Genomic DNA, 17,339 nt, shown 5'->3' with positions numbered 1-17,339 from the left:
ACAACACACGGGTGTGTGTTGAACAAGGATGGCTGAGATCAGGCGTGGGGTGTTTGAGTGTTGGGACGCCAAACACTTTACTGATGAAATGGCCTGCGGGGGTGGGCACTTGCAAGTTGTAACATGTGCGTGTGGGCATGTTTTAACATGGTCGTATGTGCTCAGGAGCAGGCTAGACAGTGGCACACGAGCTGGGACGTGTGCAAACATGCAAGACAACTAATGGGCGGCTGAGTTCATGCATGAGACAGAAAGCTACGTGCGTGAGGTGCATGTGAGTGTGCACTAGATGATGGAAACAATCAGACAAGGCTGCATGGTTGCTGGACCAAGGCTGTGGGGTAGTTAGATGTGTCCAGGTTCATTTGTATGTAAAGCAACTGTCATGTAACTGCTGATAAGACTGTAAAACTGTTATGTAACTGCTGTGCCATTTGTATATAAGGCTGGCAGATGTCACATTCGTGATATAGAGAGTGAAAGGGCAAGGGTTATGTGTTTGTAAGCCTTGTTGTAACTTGAGTGCGAATCTGTGAGTGAGGATCAGATTGTAAACGGTGGGAAAACACTGTGTGTGTGCTTGAGTTATCCTTGTATTCGGATATATAATATAAGGTTGGGAATTTCCCGTATATGTTGTGCATTGACTCTCTTTAGCCTCTGTTGTATTGTGTTTGTGATTTGTAACAGGGGGGAACGCACAACTTGAGGTAGGCTTACAAGTGCTCGGTGTGCTTGTGCCGCGCAGTGCCTAGAGGCGAAAAATAGGCCCTGTGACACTAAACCTAGTTTTACAAGGATTCATATTCCTAAGCCCAACCCAATAAGGAATTAGTAACTTAAAAAAAATCCTACAGCGGGACCCCTGAATGCGTCTGCGTTACCCATTAATGCTGAAGTAGTCGACAACTCCAACAGATCGATCACAAATCCCCAATAGATATTAACTTGAGATTATCAACACACTAAGTGATACATTATGTATTCTCTCTTTTATCTATGCAGTGTTTGTAAATCTGTAAATTTCTGAAATTTTGCCTTACATAACCAACTGATTCGTGAAGGGAAAAGTTTAAGCAAAATGGTATAATAACAAAAATCATATAGAATTGAACTTAATAACTGTTGCTTTATTAATATCAAGCTGTACACATAACGGCAGCTTCAAAACTCTACAGCTTCTGTTATTGGATTTTGACTTGCAGTCTTAATTTCTTCGCATTTACTCTGTCTATAAAGGAACATCAGAGGGGTAGTCTTGTGGGTTTCGATATACCAAATCCACCCTCTCGAATTAAATCATATTCCTCTGATAAATCATTTGTTGCAAGATGAACGTCGGGAAAACTGTACTTAATAGAATCCTTGATATACAACTCAGTCCTCAGCCCACATGCAGCACAAAGAATAGGAACTCCTGAGGATCTCTTTCGCAAGAGATTCTTATTCTGTGAAATTTTTATCCTCTGAGAAGTTGACGAAAGTTTATGCTCTTCTTTATTATTCACGCCTGGAATATAAACAATATGACTTTTACTTACGCAGAGGTGACAAAAATGTAACTGAAATCACAAAGCAATAGCATAATATTATATCATCATAATTTTCTAACTTTTTACACTTAAAAAAAATATGTATATTTTTGTTTCTCATAAAGAAAAATATCATTCTTCGATGTTAAATGAAGCAAATTGAGAAAACCAATAAATTAATTTTTCAGTTCAATAAATATGAAAGACTTACTGACCTGATTTTTCTTGCTTAGAGTGAGCGCCAGAATCAAATGGAAAGTAATATTGCTCCGGTAAACCATAACTGGATGAAGACATCATATTGCTGTCCTCGGAGCTGTAGATTTCATGAGAATAGCTTTTGATAGAGATAGACTGCTGATCAACATTTTCACGACGGGGAACTGGCTTTGAGAAGGAGTAAAGCAAGTTGTGCTCTATAGGTGCACCTCTTTCATTTGTTGCATGAGACCTAAAAACTTCCACAGCCAAGGTATCTGTAATCATTGCAACCTTCGAAGGTATTTGTTTAAGATAATACCTCAGATCCCTCTTAAGGTGCCTGCAGGATGTGCAAGTTACTACTGGAAGCCAAATGTTGATTAGGGAAAAAAAAAATTGAGCACGTCATACACATAACATATAACAAGGAAATAAAGAGTTATTTGATTGATTGCATTAATTTAATATAATGATAATTAAACACCTATAAATTATAAATAGAGTGGCAAAAATGGTTGAACAGTAAAAGAATATACAGGGCATGCATAGCCTTCTAGACTAAGAACAGAGGAATAATCGAATGTAGAGAAATTAAAGTACCTATCAAGTACGACCCAAGTTGTTTTACACGCTAAAACCTCTTGCAGTATAACCTTCTTAAGGGGAGTCCCAGCAGTAATTTTAACTTCAATATTGACCTAAACATGAAAAAACATATTAAAATTACAAACAAAATCCAAGAGTAGTAACTGATAAAAACTCTCGTATCAATATTCAAACAATCTATAGCATATGTATTACCCCTTCATCTTCAAACGCGTCAGCACTATGAAGAAGCATTTTAGCAAATGCATCTGCTTTCTTTTTAACTTCTTCCTCCATAGCACGAACACTCGTTCCAAAGTTTCCGGTACATGCTTTGGCTTGGTAACCCACTATACCAACCCAAAACAAATAAATAAAGTTACATAGTGAGTTATTACACTTGAATCTAATTAGTTATAAGACCACAAATCATCTTATGGACGTAGTTTATGCTTTTATATATGCACAAATGAATAAACAGTGGATTTAATTAGTGGTTAATTATAGACACACCTCTTTAGCTTTCATGGAATCTCAAACGGATTAGAGTTTTGGGTAAACAACCATTTATTCCACCCTTAAAATGGACTATAATTGAACATACTTTTTATACAAATTAAGTAGAACAATTACCCTTTAACTGATGAGTTAAGTACTTATTTCAATGAACTTCTCATTTATGTTTTGATTATATCAAAGTTAAAAAGGTGCGTTATTGTTAAACCTGTATTTAGTTTTGCACTTTGGAAACCGTGGCTTCATGCACCTTGTAAAAGCAATAATGAATACAACTCAAAGGTATCAGAAAACCCAGTTGAGAACATATAAGCACGATAATCAAAGTAAATAATAGTGTTGATATAATTATGGAAGCAATCCATCAAAGACTTACAGGGGTGAGTGACCCTATGCAAAACGCCAAGCACAAGAAGGGTATCACCTCCACGAAGAATGTCTCCTCTCAGTCTGATTCTATTCACAGTGACCTTAAGCTCATCTTGACCTCGTTCCTTAGTTGCATCATATGCTATCACAACATAGGATGGTGAAGGAGGAGTCTCCATAACTAACTCGAGAGACACAACAAATCAACTGGCTAGCTAAGTCTTTTTCTTTGAAGATAATAGTAACAACGATTACGGGGTTTTAAAGAGCGTAAACCAGTTCAAAGGGTTTCGTAGAGCATGGGAAAATTGATGAAGGATTCGATTGGCTACCCAATCATCTGAATTTCGGTAGAATGATCAAGTTTTGTTTTATTTGTTTAAACGTTTATCTCTTCCTGTTTGACACTGGGGAGAGGAATTTTTGAGGAATGAGGATAGCATATGAGATATGCTTTTGGATATTCGAACAGTATACATATATAAACCAGAAATTGGCGCTGTCCAAACCAAAGACAAGGAGAAGATTGCGAGGCGCTTTAAGACAGAAAATTGCACTGTATTTGTGTGCTAAGATTGCTTATTTATTTATTTCCTTTATTTCTTCTTGATTGTAGGCTGAGTTACTGACATAATCTCACAAAATGCTAGTTATAAGCATAGACTGATCATACCCTGTTAAGCACCCAGGCCTGTGCTGGAACTCATATTACTACAAGTTGGGTTTGAACAGGGTAATAGTAGTAGAGCTAGAAAGTTTTTGCTTGGAAATATCAGTGTCAACAAGAAAATAAATATGTTAATATTCAATTTTTACTTTCAAAGAAGTTTGAGGAGTAGTAATGGATGATGTAAAATATATTAATTATGTATATAAATAGAAGTTTCGGTCGTAATGGATGATTAAATATATTGATTAGGTACATAGATGATGTGATATGTTTATAATTTTATTTTTATTTGTTTTTTTAACTTTTTTGATAATATAATTTTATTTTCAAAAATGTTATGATCAAATAGGAATATATTTGACTTTTCATATAAAAAAGCTTATTTGTTTTTAGTGAATTAAGAAGTAAAAAAGTGATTTAATGCTTATACATATACATTATCCACAAGCTTTGATCAATCACAAATCACAAATCCCATATAATATATAATTTATTGACTTGAGATCATCAAATATTTGAAGAATCTCAAGCATTGGAAGCCACTCCAAGTGATAAATAATTTATTCTTTCTTTTATCACCGCAGTGTTGGTATTTCTGTAAATTTCTGAAAATTTGTCTTACATGATTCGGTAAAAGTTTAAGCAAATATGCTACAATGACAAAAATCATATAAAATTGCACTGAATAATTGCTGCTTTATTAATATTAAGGTGTACACACATAACGAAAGCTGTTAACATAACGATAGCTTCAACACATAACAGCTTTCATTATTAGATTTTGACTAGTAGTATTAATTTCTTCACATTTCATCTGTCTATACGGGAACATCAGAGGGGTAGTCTTGTGGGTATTTATTGATAGTTTCTCTGAGCTGATTCTCCTGCTCGCGAAGGTTTGATGGGGGAACATCATAAACATCAGAGAACAAGTCTGAAACTGGTGGTTTTTCTGTTTTCTCTGCAGCTTGAATTGCCTGCAACAACTGCAGGAAGTATATTTATTTTAGTATTTAAAGAATAAAATTGCTTTGACATTGTTAAAGAGACTGTAAATGATGTCACTAATTTTTACCTGCTTTTTCAGGCTGCTTCGAAGCTCGGTTTCTTCAGTGTCACTCCACCAGCCATTGCTTTCAACCCAATTTCTAAATCTATTTACAGGATTCCTTGCCGATTTCCAATATTCAATTTCATCAACTGGCCGATACTTGGTGGAGTCGTCAGATGTAGAGTGGTGTCCTACTCTGTATGTAAGTGCCTGAAAGTTGGAACAAGTTCAATTCGTCAACAACTGAACGAGTACAATTTAATTGGTATATACAATATTTTGATTCCAAAGATAGCACTAGTTTGGCAATTTAATCAGCAAGTAGATGCTATGCAACAAAGTAGTTCTAAAAGGAGTTCAATCTCACCTCCACCAATACAGGTCTCTGTTCACTAATAGCCATTTTGCGAGCACTGTGAATTGCGCTGTAAACAGCAAGTGCATCATTTCCATCTACCCGTATGCTTCGGACTCCATAAGCTTGACCCTTAACCACAACACCGTCGCCTGCCAGAACAATATGTCATATGTAATTGTGTGACATCATAGCTGATCCTGGAATTAATTTACTGTAAAATGAGATAGATGTTTATAGATCAATGAAAATAGTACTTCGAAATTGTTCTGATACATTGGTACTAATGGCCCAGCCATTGTTGCGACAGATGAAAACAACAGGGGCGTCCGTAACTGCTGCAAAGTTCAAAGCTGCATGAAAATCTCCCTGAAGAAATAGCAATTAACAGTTAGAAACTGATGGACAAATATAGTCTCACTAAACAATTAAAAAAAAGAGAGTATGAGAAATTATGCTATGTTGCAGTTACCTCACTGGTACCGCCATCTCCAGTATATGTGACTACACATGCATCCTTTTTATCCATTTTAAGAGAGTAAGCAACACCAACAGCTTGAGGAAGTTGTGTACTGAAACATATAATTTGCATTGAATATAATCAGAGAAGTTACCATGCACATGATAATTGAAGAAATCTAAACAAGACCGTAATTGAAGTTTTCTAATCTGAACTAAATATCTTACGCGATAGGCGATGATATGGTGATATAGTTGTGCTTGTTAGAGCCATAATGAATTGGCATCTGCCGGCCTTTCCCATAATCAGCCTTGTTTCCAAACAGTTGGTTGGCAAATTCTTGTATTGTGAAACCTCGCCACAACAGAACTCCGGGCTCACGGTACTGTCATATAATCCAATTGTTTTAAGATTGTGGGAGTTTAGGCGGCAATGAATTGTAAATAAAAGGCTTATAGTTACCTGGGGCAATATATAATCCTCGGTACTAAGTGCAGCTGCAGAGGCTATGCTGATACCTTCTTCACCCATTGAGGTAAGATAAAAAGAAATTCTTCCTTGCCTCTGTGCTTCATAGAAGATGTTGTCCATCATTTGAAGTGTGACCATGTCATTGTACATCTTTACTGCAACTTCCTTGCTCACCTAGAGAACCCAAACAGCTGGAAACTTGGTATCTAACCTAGGGTAGAAAAAATTAAATAAAATCTATAATTTATTACTTGCAGAAGACAGAGGTACCAGTTCAAGATCACTGCCATTGATAATCTCTCCATTGTCATCAAGAACTCGATAACAGGGAATTCTTTTTTCCTGAGACTCGGAAATGAATCGCATTTCAGAAGTATATGAAACCATTCCACCAGGGAAATCCAAGGCCTGCCACAATACAAGAGATTCATAATGTAACTATTGAAATTCATTTCAATATCAAAAACAGTCAATGGATTAATTCCAGTACAGAAAATTAGATTAATTTCATCATGAAGCAAATGTTGTTGTACTAGAGCAACAGAAGAGCAAAGTATTCTTCCATAACCAAATCCTCCCTTTGAATTAATTTTATCAATTTCACCAACTAAACTAGCAATGTGACCACAATTGATTAAGCCTTTTTTCAAAATTAATCCTAAAAAACACTTGTTTGTAATAAAATGATGGGAAAATTTTCATGGGAAGGCCGAGCAGAAAGCCATGAAAATCAAAGTAATCAAACTGAGGAAAATTATGAAACCGGTAGGCCCGGAGAAGAAGACAAGAATTTAGTTCTGGGTTATTGTTTTGATCAAAGAACAAAAACAGAAAAGCTAAGCAGTTGTGTCTTGGACGGCATTGTTAAAAGTTCAAGTCTGTAAAGTCCGCTTTCTGATTTTAAGGGACTATCTGTATTCACTTTTGTTTATATAATCATAATTAAGTTACTGATTAAGGCTAATAATAAAGAAATGTGGTTTCAAGTAAGAGAGTAGGTATATAACTATTACTACAAACTACACAAAATCATATATAATATAATATAATATAATGTGAAGTCAATTATTGAATGAAGTTAAGACTGAGAAGAATGTGATGTTACACGTGTGAGTGGTGCCCAAAAAGGTTTGGGGGTAATGGGACAAATTGAATAATATAGATTTCGATGAGGATACAAATGTAACGCAATTTAATTGTTAAGTGTCAAATCTAACTTGTTTTATGGGTCTGCCTAATCCACGTGTGCGGTCTCTTCCTTTTTCTTTTTCCTTGTACAATTGTTATTGTTTTTACATGTTTTTCCCGTTTGGTTAGAGCCATCGTGGCAGTGACAAATTAATCAAACCTGGGATAAGGATCACCCGAAGGCGGAACGTGGACGGTTAAGGTTTATCCTCTTTGAAGTGGAGTGTTCTCAATCACGCCACACCCATAGTTCAAATAAAATTATCAGTCATACAATATGCTTTAATTGAACAATCTAAGTATTTCAATTTTGTGTGGTGGCTCTAAGTAAAAAGTGTTGACAATTTCATAGTTTGGTGACCAGCTGTTAATCCTAAAGGATTGGCCTTGTGATCAATAAAGTTTAATCATTTTATTGATTTTTTAAGTTTAAACCAATTTGAGATCACCTATCACATTTGTGGTTTATCTGGAATATGTATTAACGACCCGAATACGCAGTTATAAAAAAAAAAAAATATATATATATATATATATATATATGATGGAGCATATTTCACGTAGAGGTTATGTCTGTGTAGGCACGTGTTCATTTGATTTCACTGATTGAAAATGAAAATTAAATTCAACAGTTTTTCATGTTTAACTACCATGAATTAATAACAACTCTGTAAGCAATTCATCTTCAATAATCTACCGATGATTTTTGTTATATTGATTAACCTATTCCTTTTATCAAATTCAATGAACGAAAAAGAGAATTGAGAGTTACCTGCTCATCGTCGCTGTCACTAGCAAACGCCGTGGAATCCAGATGTTTCAGAGCAACTGTTGATTTAAGACGCTTATCAGAGACAATGGTGGTTGAGTATTTGTATGCAGAAACAAGTAAGTGCCGATCATGATTTGTTGAAGAAGGAGCAGAAGCATGCAAACGTTGAAAGGAATTGCTACTCTCCAGGCCAAGGATTCCTTTTAAACCATATTTGTGCTTTAGAGTTTGGGCTATGGTTCTTGATCTTCGCAGCCAGATGGTCGCCATAAATGATTGAAGAAAGAAGAAGAAAAAATGATTTAAGATGCTAAAGAGAGTGGATAAATTCTTATCACAAACGGCTTTGTCTGCGTCCAGGGCTAATTTTAGAAGATATATGAAGGAACAAAATTGCAGTGCTTTTTGGACATGACAGCTCACTCCTCCCTATCCAAGTATGGTCATATTTAATATAAAAAAGATTTAAGGGAGATAGAGCTCTTATAGGATCGTAAAAGAGTGAAAATCTCCTCTAAATTTTATGAAGTATAGAATACAATTGCTTTAATTAGAAAATGAGAGAGAGAGATATCAACTCTACATGAAGGATGAGATTTACGCTCAATAATTCCATCCTACAAGTTCGGCCAAAGCTGTAACGTGGGGAGAGGAGACTTGGGTAGCTCAATAATTCCTTCCTACAAGTTTGGCCAAAGCTTTAACGTGGGGACTGGGAATCCAAAAAGATTAATACAAAATTTATCTTCCCCTTCAATAAATGTACATTGATGTGGATTATTGATTTTTTTTTTCTTTTTTTTTATCACCGAGGTTATCTAGTCAGTCGCATCCTTATTAGTGTCCGAAGAAATTCGAATTCAGTAATTAATGAAACCTCTTTTTACTCTTCTACCATTATCAGGTCATCCAATGATAATTGATTATTGAAATATTTTATTTCACATTAATAAAGGTAATTTTATTGTCTGCGAAGTTGTTTGGTGTATGATGTACTACTAAATAATGTAATACAATGTATTGTAATAACTTTATAGGTCAATTATATGACATTACCTAGTCTTAAAGACAGTATAGTATTAAATAATACAATACTATGTGTGATTGACTTTTACTGTACTAACGTATACGATGTATAAGTTGTCAATGCATATACATTATAGTACCACATTATAATAATGCACCAAACGCCCCAATTATATTTAGCGTAGAATTCTATTGAACTATCAAATACAACACCAATTCTATTTAATGTAAGACCACACAATATGCATATTATACATTCATGATCTAAATACAAAAGCTAAGACTACAAGAAGACAAAAAAAAAAAAAAAATTATAATTGCAATTTAATAGACCTTGCCTGACTTCTAAGCATAAATTTATATTAATTAGTCACTCTCTTGATAATAATTGCTGTTAATTACTAATTCACACTAATCACTTTCAAGATAAGACACTTGTATGTTGCTTGAGAGTAACATTACTCTAGCACCTTCAAGAGAAATTTAATGATCCTGGATGAAAAGTCCCAGTCGATCACTAACAAAGACTCTAAAATTGAAAATTACACAACATTGAACAAACACCGCATGTTTAACGGAATCTTTTGTCTGTTTGCTGAAACAATTAAACCAATAATAGTCCTCTCTTGTAAGTTGTTACATGGTTCTAATTAATTTATGCACTACTTGATTCTGATGTTTTTGGCTTTCAATTAGCATTTTCTCTCCACGGTCCACACACAATACTGCAATCTTGAGCACTTTAACAATGATATCACGAAGAATCTGATTTCCTGCTATAAACGAATAAATTAAACAATTTGTATCATGTAATTCTTCATTTCTTCTTGTCAATATCCACTTTTCTGTATAAAATTTAACTCAAATGGCAAAACTTAACATGAATACACTAGGATATATATATTATCATACCAGTAAAACGATAAATTACTACATCAGATGGTTTGGTATAATCAACTCAAAGAAAACTTACCATGTATAGTTCAGGATTAATATCACACCAGGCAGTTCGATCAAAAAATGAACCGTATCAGAAAACTGATCTTCATTAGTATTGGGTTTACGCACACCCCCACAGCTCTAACACTGTCAGTAGGTACTGATATTTTATAATCTGTCATCGCATAGTTAATGGCTATAACAGAGGAAGTATCCACAAAACTACAACTTCGATATGAACATGAAGAATTTCCATCTCTTTAGTTGCACCATGCTGTTACTCTCCAGCAGCATCCAATTTATCGTGCTGTAAATATACACAACCTTCATCCTCCATCTCCCATATCAGTAATCTCAAGAATAAATAAATTTCTTTGCCGCCATGATGCTGTAATTGTTCAGCATTAAAAGTATATAAATGATTTCTTATTCCAATCCAACTGCATCCAGTCACCTTCTTCACCACACCTTTCTGTCTCATGGCCTTCCTCACTCTGACTACGCCCTCCCATCTGCCCCTCATCTCATATGCCTGAGCCAACAGCAAATAAGGTAGAAGTGATTCTGGTTGCAAGTCCATCATCCTCTCTGCTACATTTTCAAGGAGTTTCAGGTCTCCGTATATTGCACAAGCACGGAGTATTGATTCCCAAATTAAATAACTGGGTTCATACGGCATTGTTTTTATCACATCTGTTGCTTCCCTCAGTTTCCCAGCTCGACACAATAAGTCAATAATGCAAACATAATGCTCATCACCAGGTATCACACCATATACCTCTTTCATCGATGAAAATATGATCATTCCCTCATCAACAAAACCACCATAGTTGCAAGCTAATAGAACCCCAGCTAGTGTTACTTGATCTGGATATGGACCGTACTTAAGTAGTTCGTTAAACATATCCAGCGTCTGAGCCAATCTACCATTGTGAGACAAGCCCATAATGATGGTGTTCCAGGATATCAGATCTTTTATCTCCATGTCAACAAAAATTTTCATGGCAGAATCAACTGAACCAAATTTACTGTACATATCAATGAGTGAGCTGCCAACAACTGCATCGGACTCAAAACCTAATTTGATTGCCAAGGAATGTACTTGACTTCCACACTCGACTGGAAGATCTGTAGTAGAACTTACAACACTGCTTAGTGTGAACTCAGTTGGCCTAAAATCCTCCCTCAAGCTGAGCACAAAAAGTTGCATAGCATCCTCCCCAAAACCATGCCTTGCATAGCTTGAAATCATAGAATTGATAATTGCAGAATCCCATCGATCTAGCTCTCCAAATAGCATAACCGAATCCTCCAATCTGTTGCATTTGGAAAACAAATCAATAGTAGCACTCAAAAGAATGGAATTACAAAGAAATCCCACCTTGACACAGAGAGCAAAAATTTGCTTACCCTTTTCCAAATTTTGCATATTAGAACAGGCAGTCATTATAGTAGAGACTGTAAACTCGTCAGCTAAATACCCTGAGGATCTCATCAAACAAAACCGATCCAATGCCAGTTCTCCATAGCCTGATTTCAAACACCCTGAAATCAATGAATTCCAAGAGATAATATCCAACTCCTCCATAGTAAAAAACACACCAAATGCATAGTCAAGAAAACCAAGCTTCCCATACATAACAATTAAACAATTCCCAAGCACCACATTCGATAAACTCCCACCTCTCCTAAGTATAGCACCATGCATTTGCTTACCATAAATAGCACTTGACACAGAGGATAACATAATCGAGAAAGTGAACCCACTAGGTCTAACACCATCATTCTGCATTTTACGAAACAGTTCCAACGCAAACTTAAAATACCCACAGGAGACATAACCCGAAATCATAGAATTCCAACTGACGACATCTCGTTCAGGCATTTCATCAAACAGCTTACGTGCAGTACTAAACTGATTAACTTTCAACAAACCCTTCAAACAAATATTCCACGATATGCAATTCTTCTCTGGAATTTCGTCAAACACCTCCAAAACATCATCAACAACACCAAACCGAGAATATAAATCGAGGCAGCGGTTACCCAGGTAAGTATGGCCATTGAACCCGACTTTTATCAACTGGGCATGGATGCTTTTTGCAAAATCAAATGACTTGAGGGATAAACTGTGATCTATTAGTTTAGAGTAATAAGAGAGTGAGGCTTTGTCAAAATGAAGTTTTTTCAGATATGGGTACATAAAAATTAAGTTCTACTAGAAATCATTGTGAATGAAATATACCGTTTCAAATACCATGATCGTTGCTGCAGGTTCACCTTCTTCTTCCATCTCTAAAGGGATTGAATTTATTTAGCAGTTTAAGATGTCTTATTACAGGATTAACGTTATGAATGTTACATTACTGAAAAAATAGATTATTAAAAAAGTTTCAGATAAATGTTTTTGTGGGGTTAAAATAAATTGGTAATTTGTTATAATAATATATTTATTTGGGAGGGTAAAGTGAGCATATTATATAAATTACTTATCATCATTTTTAAATAATAATTTAATATTATTTTATTTTATATTTTTTTAATTTTTTCTTTTAACCTCTTAGTCTGAAATTTTGTTAAAACGCCTCAATTATATAAAATTTTAATTTATAGTAAAATTACTCTCACTCACCACAAGCCACTGTCAGCAACTGCAGTAATGACATACGATCAGTCGGATCTAGTTGGTCATGCGCCTGTAAAGCCTAATTCGACCATAGATTTGGTTAGAAATGGCTAGATTTGATCGTGAATATGGTTGTTTCGCAGCCAAAGATCTGGCTTTTTCACGATCGGAAACATCCTTATCGACACATGACTAGTAAAATCATGTTGGTCTCGTGCCGATATGATGACTTTCACCTGCGCCCAACAGTGGTGGCTAGCAATCGATGGTGATCTTGGATGGCTAGACGTATTTTGTTAATTTTTAAACTTTTTGTGGTTGGAGTGTTTTAACTAAATTCTCAAATATAAGAGGTCTAGGTTAATTGTTATTTGATAGACATATGAGGGCAAATGTGCCGAAATGATAAAATATTAAAGGCAAAATATGGTCAAAATTAAGATTACCTCGGTAATCTTATATTAACACCCATTGGGAAGGTAATCTAATTACCCCTAATATTACTAACAATAAATACTATTTACATTAAAAGATTACGTAATATTTTATTACTTGACAACCAAACAAAGAAATCTTGAAAATTAAACAAAAATTACAAGATTAATTTTATATTACCCTGAACCAAACGCAACCAGAAAACAGTTCTAGTTGATCTCAATTTGGTTAGGAGAAGTTACTACTTGGTAGGTTTGGCAAATAAAACATAAGTTACTCAAACCAATATACGGTAAAACTTCTTTATAGTGATACTCTATATATGAATAAACTCTATATAGTCATAAAAAATTATATTCCCAATTTGGGATTGTTATAAATAAGAACAAACTCTACATTGTAATAAGTTATAATTTTTTTAATTCCCGTCTGAAGGAAAGTTGTCTGCACATAGTAATAATTATATGTATATTGTAAAAAAGAAATATATTATGTTACATTAAATGTTTAAGATGAAATAAAATATTTATCTAAAGTTGTTTAGGACAATAATTTATGCTTTAGAGTTGTTATCACATCTTTTAATTTGCAAGTACATTACTTGCTAGCATTGACATTTTCTTGTTGAAGCCAAAATATTTATAGCTTTTCAAGTATGTTTAGAGCTTCTTAGTACAAAACTTTTTGTATTTCCATACTATCATCCTCATAATTATTTCATTTCTCTTCTTGTCTATTTGTAGCAATGATTTATTCTTTTGTTAAAGCATACATGACTTGATGCTCATTTGGATAATTAAGGAAGATATTAATATCCATTTGATTAATGTAGTGAAATTGTCGAATCTAATCAATCAATTCTATAATGACTCTTTAATTCTCCTTATCCACTTCAATTGTAACCTGCAATTCATCAACATCGGGACTCCTAATTTTGTAATGCTTAAAATAATTGGCAATTGTTTGTGGCTTCACATCAATTGATCATGCATCAATTGTATTTATAATTCTATCAAAGATAGTTATCTTTATTGATTCCAAGACACGATCTTCTGTCTTTTTCAAAAGTAGGTAATTGAAGTGCTGAATTGAAACCCTAATACTATTAAAACATGAATCGAAATCCTAATATTGTAATACTAAAACATGAATTATGAAATAAGAAATTTGTGTAACTACACCTCTATTGAGTTATAATTTTTATACACATCAATACTGCAATTATACAATATTAAAATAATTCAATATTTTAATAACTCTAGTTTCGGATTAAATGATTTTATAACATTCTCTTGTATCTCAAGTAACAATCTCAAGTTCGAATACATGAAATAAACTCAGATATATTTTACAAAGGTAATAGTTGAAACGTGATAAATCTTTTCTGAAAAAATGAAAAATATTTTATAGATGTTATATTATCAGATACTCTGTGTTAATGAAAAAAGATTTTTCCGTCTTAATTTTTGTTATAGAATGATCAGTTTCGTGGCTTACGAAAGCAGTAGCAGTTATTATCTGATGAAATTATCAACAAATTAATCATTTACAAATTGTGGAAACAAGAACATAATCCATGACACCCCATAAACATTGGAAAACCCAACAAATTTTCATTGCAGGCTACGACCACCTTTGGGTGATGAAGATGGTTTATAGTTGATAACTCTTGGGACAGCATTTCCTACAACCAAGAAAAAAGCTTGATGACAGAGAAAACAAGCAGCTTTCTTGCTATGGCCAAGTTGGACTTGTGTATAGTTTTCTGGTTGGCCGAGTTCCCATGAATCAGTCAGATCAACATGTAACTGTAAGCCCGCTGCAAAAAAAGTATCAGCAAATGATAAGTTGTAAACTAAATTTCAGTCACATGTAACAAACAAATTCCCAGTTGGTCCAGATAGCAACAGTAGCAAAAGCCGAGACATTCCTAAATGGCCATCGCACTCTGCGTATGAATTACCTGCCTCTGATAAGTATACAACCTAAAACTGTTGCCATCCCAGGGTAAAATAATCTTCTCAAACTAACTGGTAAAGGACTGCACATGGTTGAACCAGTGAACGTGATACCAAGTCAAGCTCCAAGAATGTGTTTTTTTCCTAATGAAGATGAAAGCCTCACCATTGGAACTTTCGGTTCAATAATAGCAAAACAGAAGCCAAACATGTTCACTGAATTTTCATAAAAGTGCCCTGATCAACAGAAAAGCCAGCTGCAAAAACATGATATTAGTAAACAAATAGTTTAAGCAATGCCACAGATGAAGTTACCATAAAATATAACAGAATACAGTCACTTTACCAAAATCGCAAAGCAGATAGAAGATGCTATATGGCTGGAGCACAAGCAACTATTTTGTGGAGGTGATAAGATCTTGATTGTAAATTGTGTAAGCATTTGAAATGGATATCAAAATAATTTATTTGGGCTCACTATAGATCTTGGTTAAATCCATTCATGCATGCATAACATGCTCTCCTTAAGAAGTCTCATCGTCTAATTGATTTACCCCTGTGAAAATGTCTTGTTCAACCATCAGCCCAGCTGTAACCAGGATTCTTTTTCACTTGCCTCTGCCTCATTACCTTTCTGACTAGAGATGATTTTTCCCACTCCCCAGAGGTGGCAAATATGCTTGAAAGCTGTACATAAGCACCTGAATTCTCGGGATCAAGTTCAATGATATGTTCTGCCACCTTCTTCCCGAGATTCGTATCTCCATGGGCCACACAACCTCTTAAGACTGATGACCACATGCTTGCATCTGCCTCAAAGGGCATCTGTTCTATTAGTTTCACTGCTTCCTCAAGGCAACCAGCACGTGCAAAAAGATCGACCATGCAAGAATAGTGCTCAATCTCCGGATCAATATGATAGTCCCATTTCATTGCATTAAACCANCCTATTAGTGACGCGTTCTCAGATTGAAATAGATAAAAGTGTCCGAATTCCCTTGACCCAAACCCAAGGGAATAATACTATTTTTCAACATTAAATTGTTGAGTAAACAATTTAATGTTGAAAAGGAAATATTTGTTATCCACTTATTTTTCTTAAATATCAGTGAAGACCCTAGTTTTAGGATTCCTTATCGACCTAAATGAAATTTACCATATATCATTTGCCTATTAGTGACGCCTTCTCATATTGAAATAGATAAACGTGTCCGAATTCCCGTGACCCAAACCCAAGGGAATAATACAATTAACTCTCCATATTTGTATTTTTCAACATTAAATTGTTGAGTAAACAACATTTTCCCACCCAATGTTTGGCGAATCTACAAGTTTCTACCTATGATTTCATAAATTCTAGATTCCCACTCTTAAATTAATACCATTAGTGATTTTTAGGTTTTGATATAATACATAATGTATTATTACCAAACTGCCCTTTAACTTTTACTTTTAATTATGGCGGCTAAATATCAAAAACCTCCCTGAAAGATGGAAGCTTGTCCATCGCACCCCTACAAGTTGGGCAAACCCTAGCCACCACAATCGGCACCATAAAGCCAATGGCAGCAGCGGTGCAAAGGAGACTGGGAGCGATACCCTCCACCCTTGCATGACCGTTGCCCACCAAGCAACTTTTCCTCTTAACCACTACCACTTCCAAGCCATTTCCAGCCGATTTCGACATCACCAAGCTCCCCCGTTACCACCATCAGAATCTGCATGCCACAATCACCAAAATACGTCACACTCCCACCCCAATGCACCCACAAATCGCCGACCGAGAGCCCCTGCAATCTCGTTCAATTCTCCAAGTTTACGATCAGATTCCAATTGATTTTGACATCGAAAATACCCTTTTCACAACCATTCGAATCCTCATCCTCTCCACAACAAAACCCACACCTCCACCATCCTCCCCCACTCGTCATTTGCCATCCACGAGCTGCCAAGTAGCGTTTCTGTTGTAGAGGTATGATCGTCTGATTTCAAACTTGAGATGTGGAGGGTGCTTGTGAGAGAAATTTGAGATGTGAAGGGTTATTTTGAAATTTTTATTTTTATTTCAACTTTAAAGCAGTATAAATGACACCTTTACCTTTAACCATTCCATTAAACCATTTTGTTAATTCAAGGATAGGCATTTAGAATGTATGAAACCAGGGTGGGAACGGTAGATTCACCA

The 17,339-nt window shown here is 35.1% G+C and overlaps 4 protein-coding genes and 1 long non-coding RNA gene across 6 annotated transcripts; all 5 read right to left on the bottom strand.

Moving 5' to 3' along the window:
* Positions 1–1,185: 1,185 nt before the first annotated feature.
* LOC116117251 lies at positions 1,186–3,601 on the bottom strand. Its single transcript, XM_031403287.1, has 5 exons — positions 3,211–3,601; positions 2,535–2,668; positions 2,334–2,431; positions 1,748–2,073; positions 1,186–1,510 (listed from the first exon to the last, which is right to left on the bottom strand). The coding sequence occupies exons 1-5, from the start codon at positions 3,380–3,382 to the stop codon at positions 1,245–1,247; spliced, it is 996 nt and encodes a 331-aa protein (XP_031259147.1). The 5' UTR covers positions 3,383–3,601; the 3' UTR covers positions 1,186–1,244.
* A 741-nt stretch (positions 3,602–4,342) lies between these two features.
* On the bottom strand, positions 4,343–8,622 carry LOC116117190 (2-oxoisovalerate dehydrogenase subunit alpha 1, mitochondrial-like). The gene is made up of 10 exons (XM_031403219.1): positions 8,171–8,622; positions 6,481–6,618; positions 6,202–6,384; positions 5,967–6,124; positions 5,752–5,851; positions 5,537–5,648; positions 5,292–5,431; positions 4,949–5,134; positions 4,683–4,859; positions 4,343–4,486 (listed from the first exon to the last, which is right to left on the bottom strand). Exons 1-9 carry the CDS (start codon positions 8,438–8,440, stop codon positions 4,692–4,694), a joined length of 1,455 nt encoding a protein of 484 aa, XP_031259079.1. The 5' UTR covers positions 8,441–8,622; the 3' UTR covers positions 4,343–4,486; positions 4,683–4,691.
* A 1,469-nt stretch (positions 8,623–10,091) lies between these two features.
* On the bottom strand, positions 10,092–12,473 carry LOC116117238 (pentatricopeptide repeat-containing protein At1g43980, mitochondrial-like). Of its 2 annotated transcripts, XM_031403270.1 has the most exons (3): positions 11,852–12,473; positions 11,546–11,680; positions 10,092–11,451 (listed from the first exon to the last, which is right to left on the bottom strand). In XM_031403270.1, the coding sequence occupies exons 1-3, from the start codon at positions 12,336–12,338 to the stop codon at positions 11,417–11,419; spliced, it is 657 nt and encodes a 218-aa protein (XP_031259130.1). In that variant the 5' UTR covers positions 12,339–12,473; the 3' UTR covers positions 10,092–11,416. The 2 variants fall into 2 exon arrangements, with proteins under 2 accessions (XP_031259130.1, XP_031259129.1); XM_031403269.1 differs by having other exon boundaries at positions 11,546–12,473.
* Positions 10,413–11,387, bottom strand: LOC116117229 (pentatricopeptide repeat-containing protein At1g43980, mitochondrial-like). The gene has a single exon (XM_031403260.1). The coding sequence runs from the start codon at positions 11,385–11,387 to the stop codon at positions 10,413–10,415; it is 975 nt and encodes a 324-aa protein (XP_031259120.1).
* Positions 12,474–14,719: 2,246 nt separating the features above from the next.
* LOC116117260 lies at positions 14,720–16,090 on the bottom strand. Its single transcript, XR_004125931.1, has 3 exons — positions 15,501–16,090; positions 15,160–15,411; positions 14,720–15,015 (listed from the first exon to the last, which is right to left on the bottom strand). It is a non-coding gene; the product is annotated as an uncharacterized LOC116117260 (long non-coding RNA).
* Between the last annotated feature and the right edge of the window lie 1,249 nt (positions 16,091–17,339).

The sequence above is a fragment of the Pistacia vera genome, unplaced genomic scaffold, assembly GCF_008641045.1.
Source record: "Pistacia vera cultivar Batoury unplaced genomic scaffold, PisVer_v2 Contig800, whole genome shotgun sequence".
Classification (NCBI taxonomy): domain Eukaryota; kingdom Viridiplantae; phylum Streptophyta; class Magnoliopsida; order Sapindales; family Anacardiaceae; genus Pistacia; species Pistacia vera.
This window is presented reverse-complemented; position numbering and strand designations above follow the sequence as displayed.

What these genes read in the sequence shown, in the direction of transcription:
- LOC116117238 (XM_031403269.1), bottom strand. Translation starts at nt 12,338, where the DNA reads ATGTACCCATATCTGAAAAAACTTCATTTTGACAAAGCCTCACTCTCT. An exon ending in TATGCAAAATTTGGAAAAGG is followed by an intron (nt 11,452 to 11,545) that starts GTAAGCAAATTT and finishes CAAATGCAACAG; the next exon opens with ATTGGAGGATTCGGTTATGC.
- LOC116117251 (XM_031403287.1), bottom strand. Translation starts at nt 3,382, where the DNA reads ATGGAGACTCCTCCTTCACCATCCTATGTTGTGATAGCATATGATGCA. An exon ending in GCATAGGGTCACTCACCCCT is followed by an intron (nt 2,669 to 3,210) that starts GTAAGTCTTTGA and finishes GGGTTGGTATAG; the next exon opens with TGGGTTACCAAGCCAAAGCA. An exon ending in CTCTAAGCAAGAAAAATCAG is followed by an intron (nt 1,511 to 1,747) that starts GTCAGTAAGTCT and finishes TTTATATTCCAG; the next exon opens with GCGTGAATAATAAAGAAGAG.
- LOC116117190 (XM_031403219.1), bottom strand. Translation starts at nt 8,440, where the DNA reads ATGGCGACCATCTGGCTGCGAAGATCAAGAACCATAGCCCAAACTCTA. An exon ending in ACCATATCATCGCCTATCGC is followed by an intron (nt 5,852 to 5,966) that starts GTAAGATATTTA and finishes TATATGTTTCAG; the next exon opens with TACACAACTTCCTCAAGCTG. An exon ending in TGTATCAGAACAATTTCGAA is followed by an intron (nt 5,432 to 5,536) that starts GTACTATTTTCA and finishes TTGTTCTGGCAG; the next exon opens with GCGACGGTGTTGTGGTTAAG.
- LOC116117229 (XM_031403260.1), bottom strand. Translation starts at nt 11,387, where the DNA reads ATGATTTCAAGCTATGCAAGGCATGGTTTTGGGGAGGATGCTATGCAA.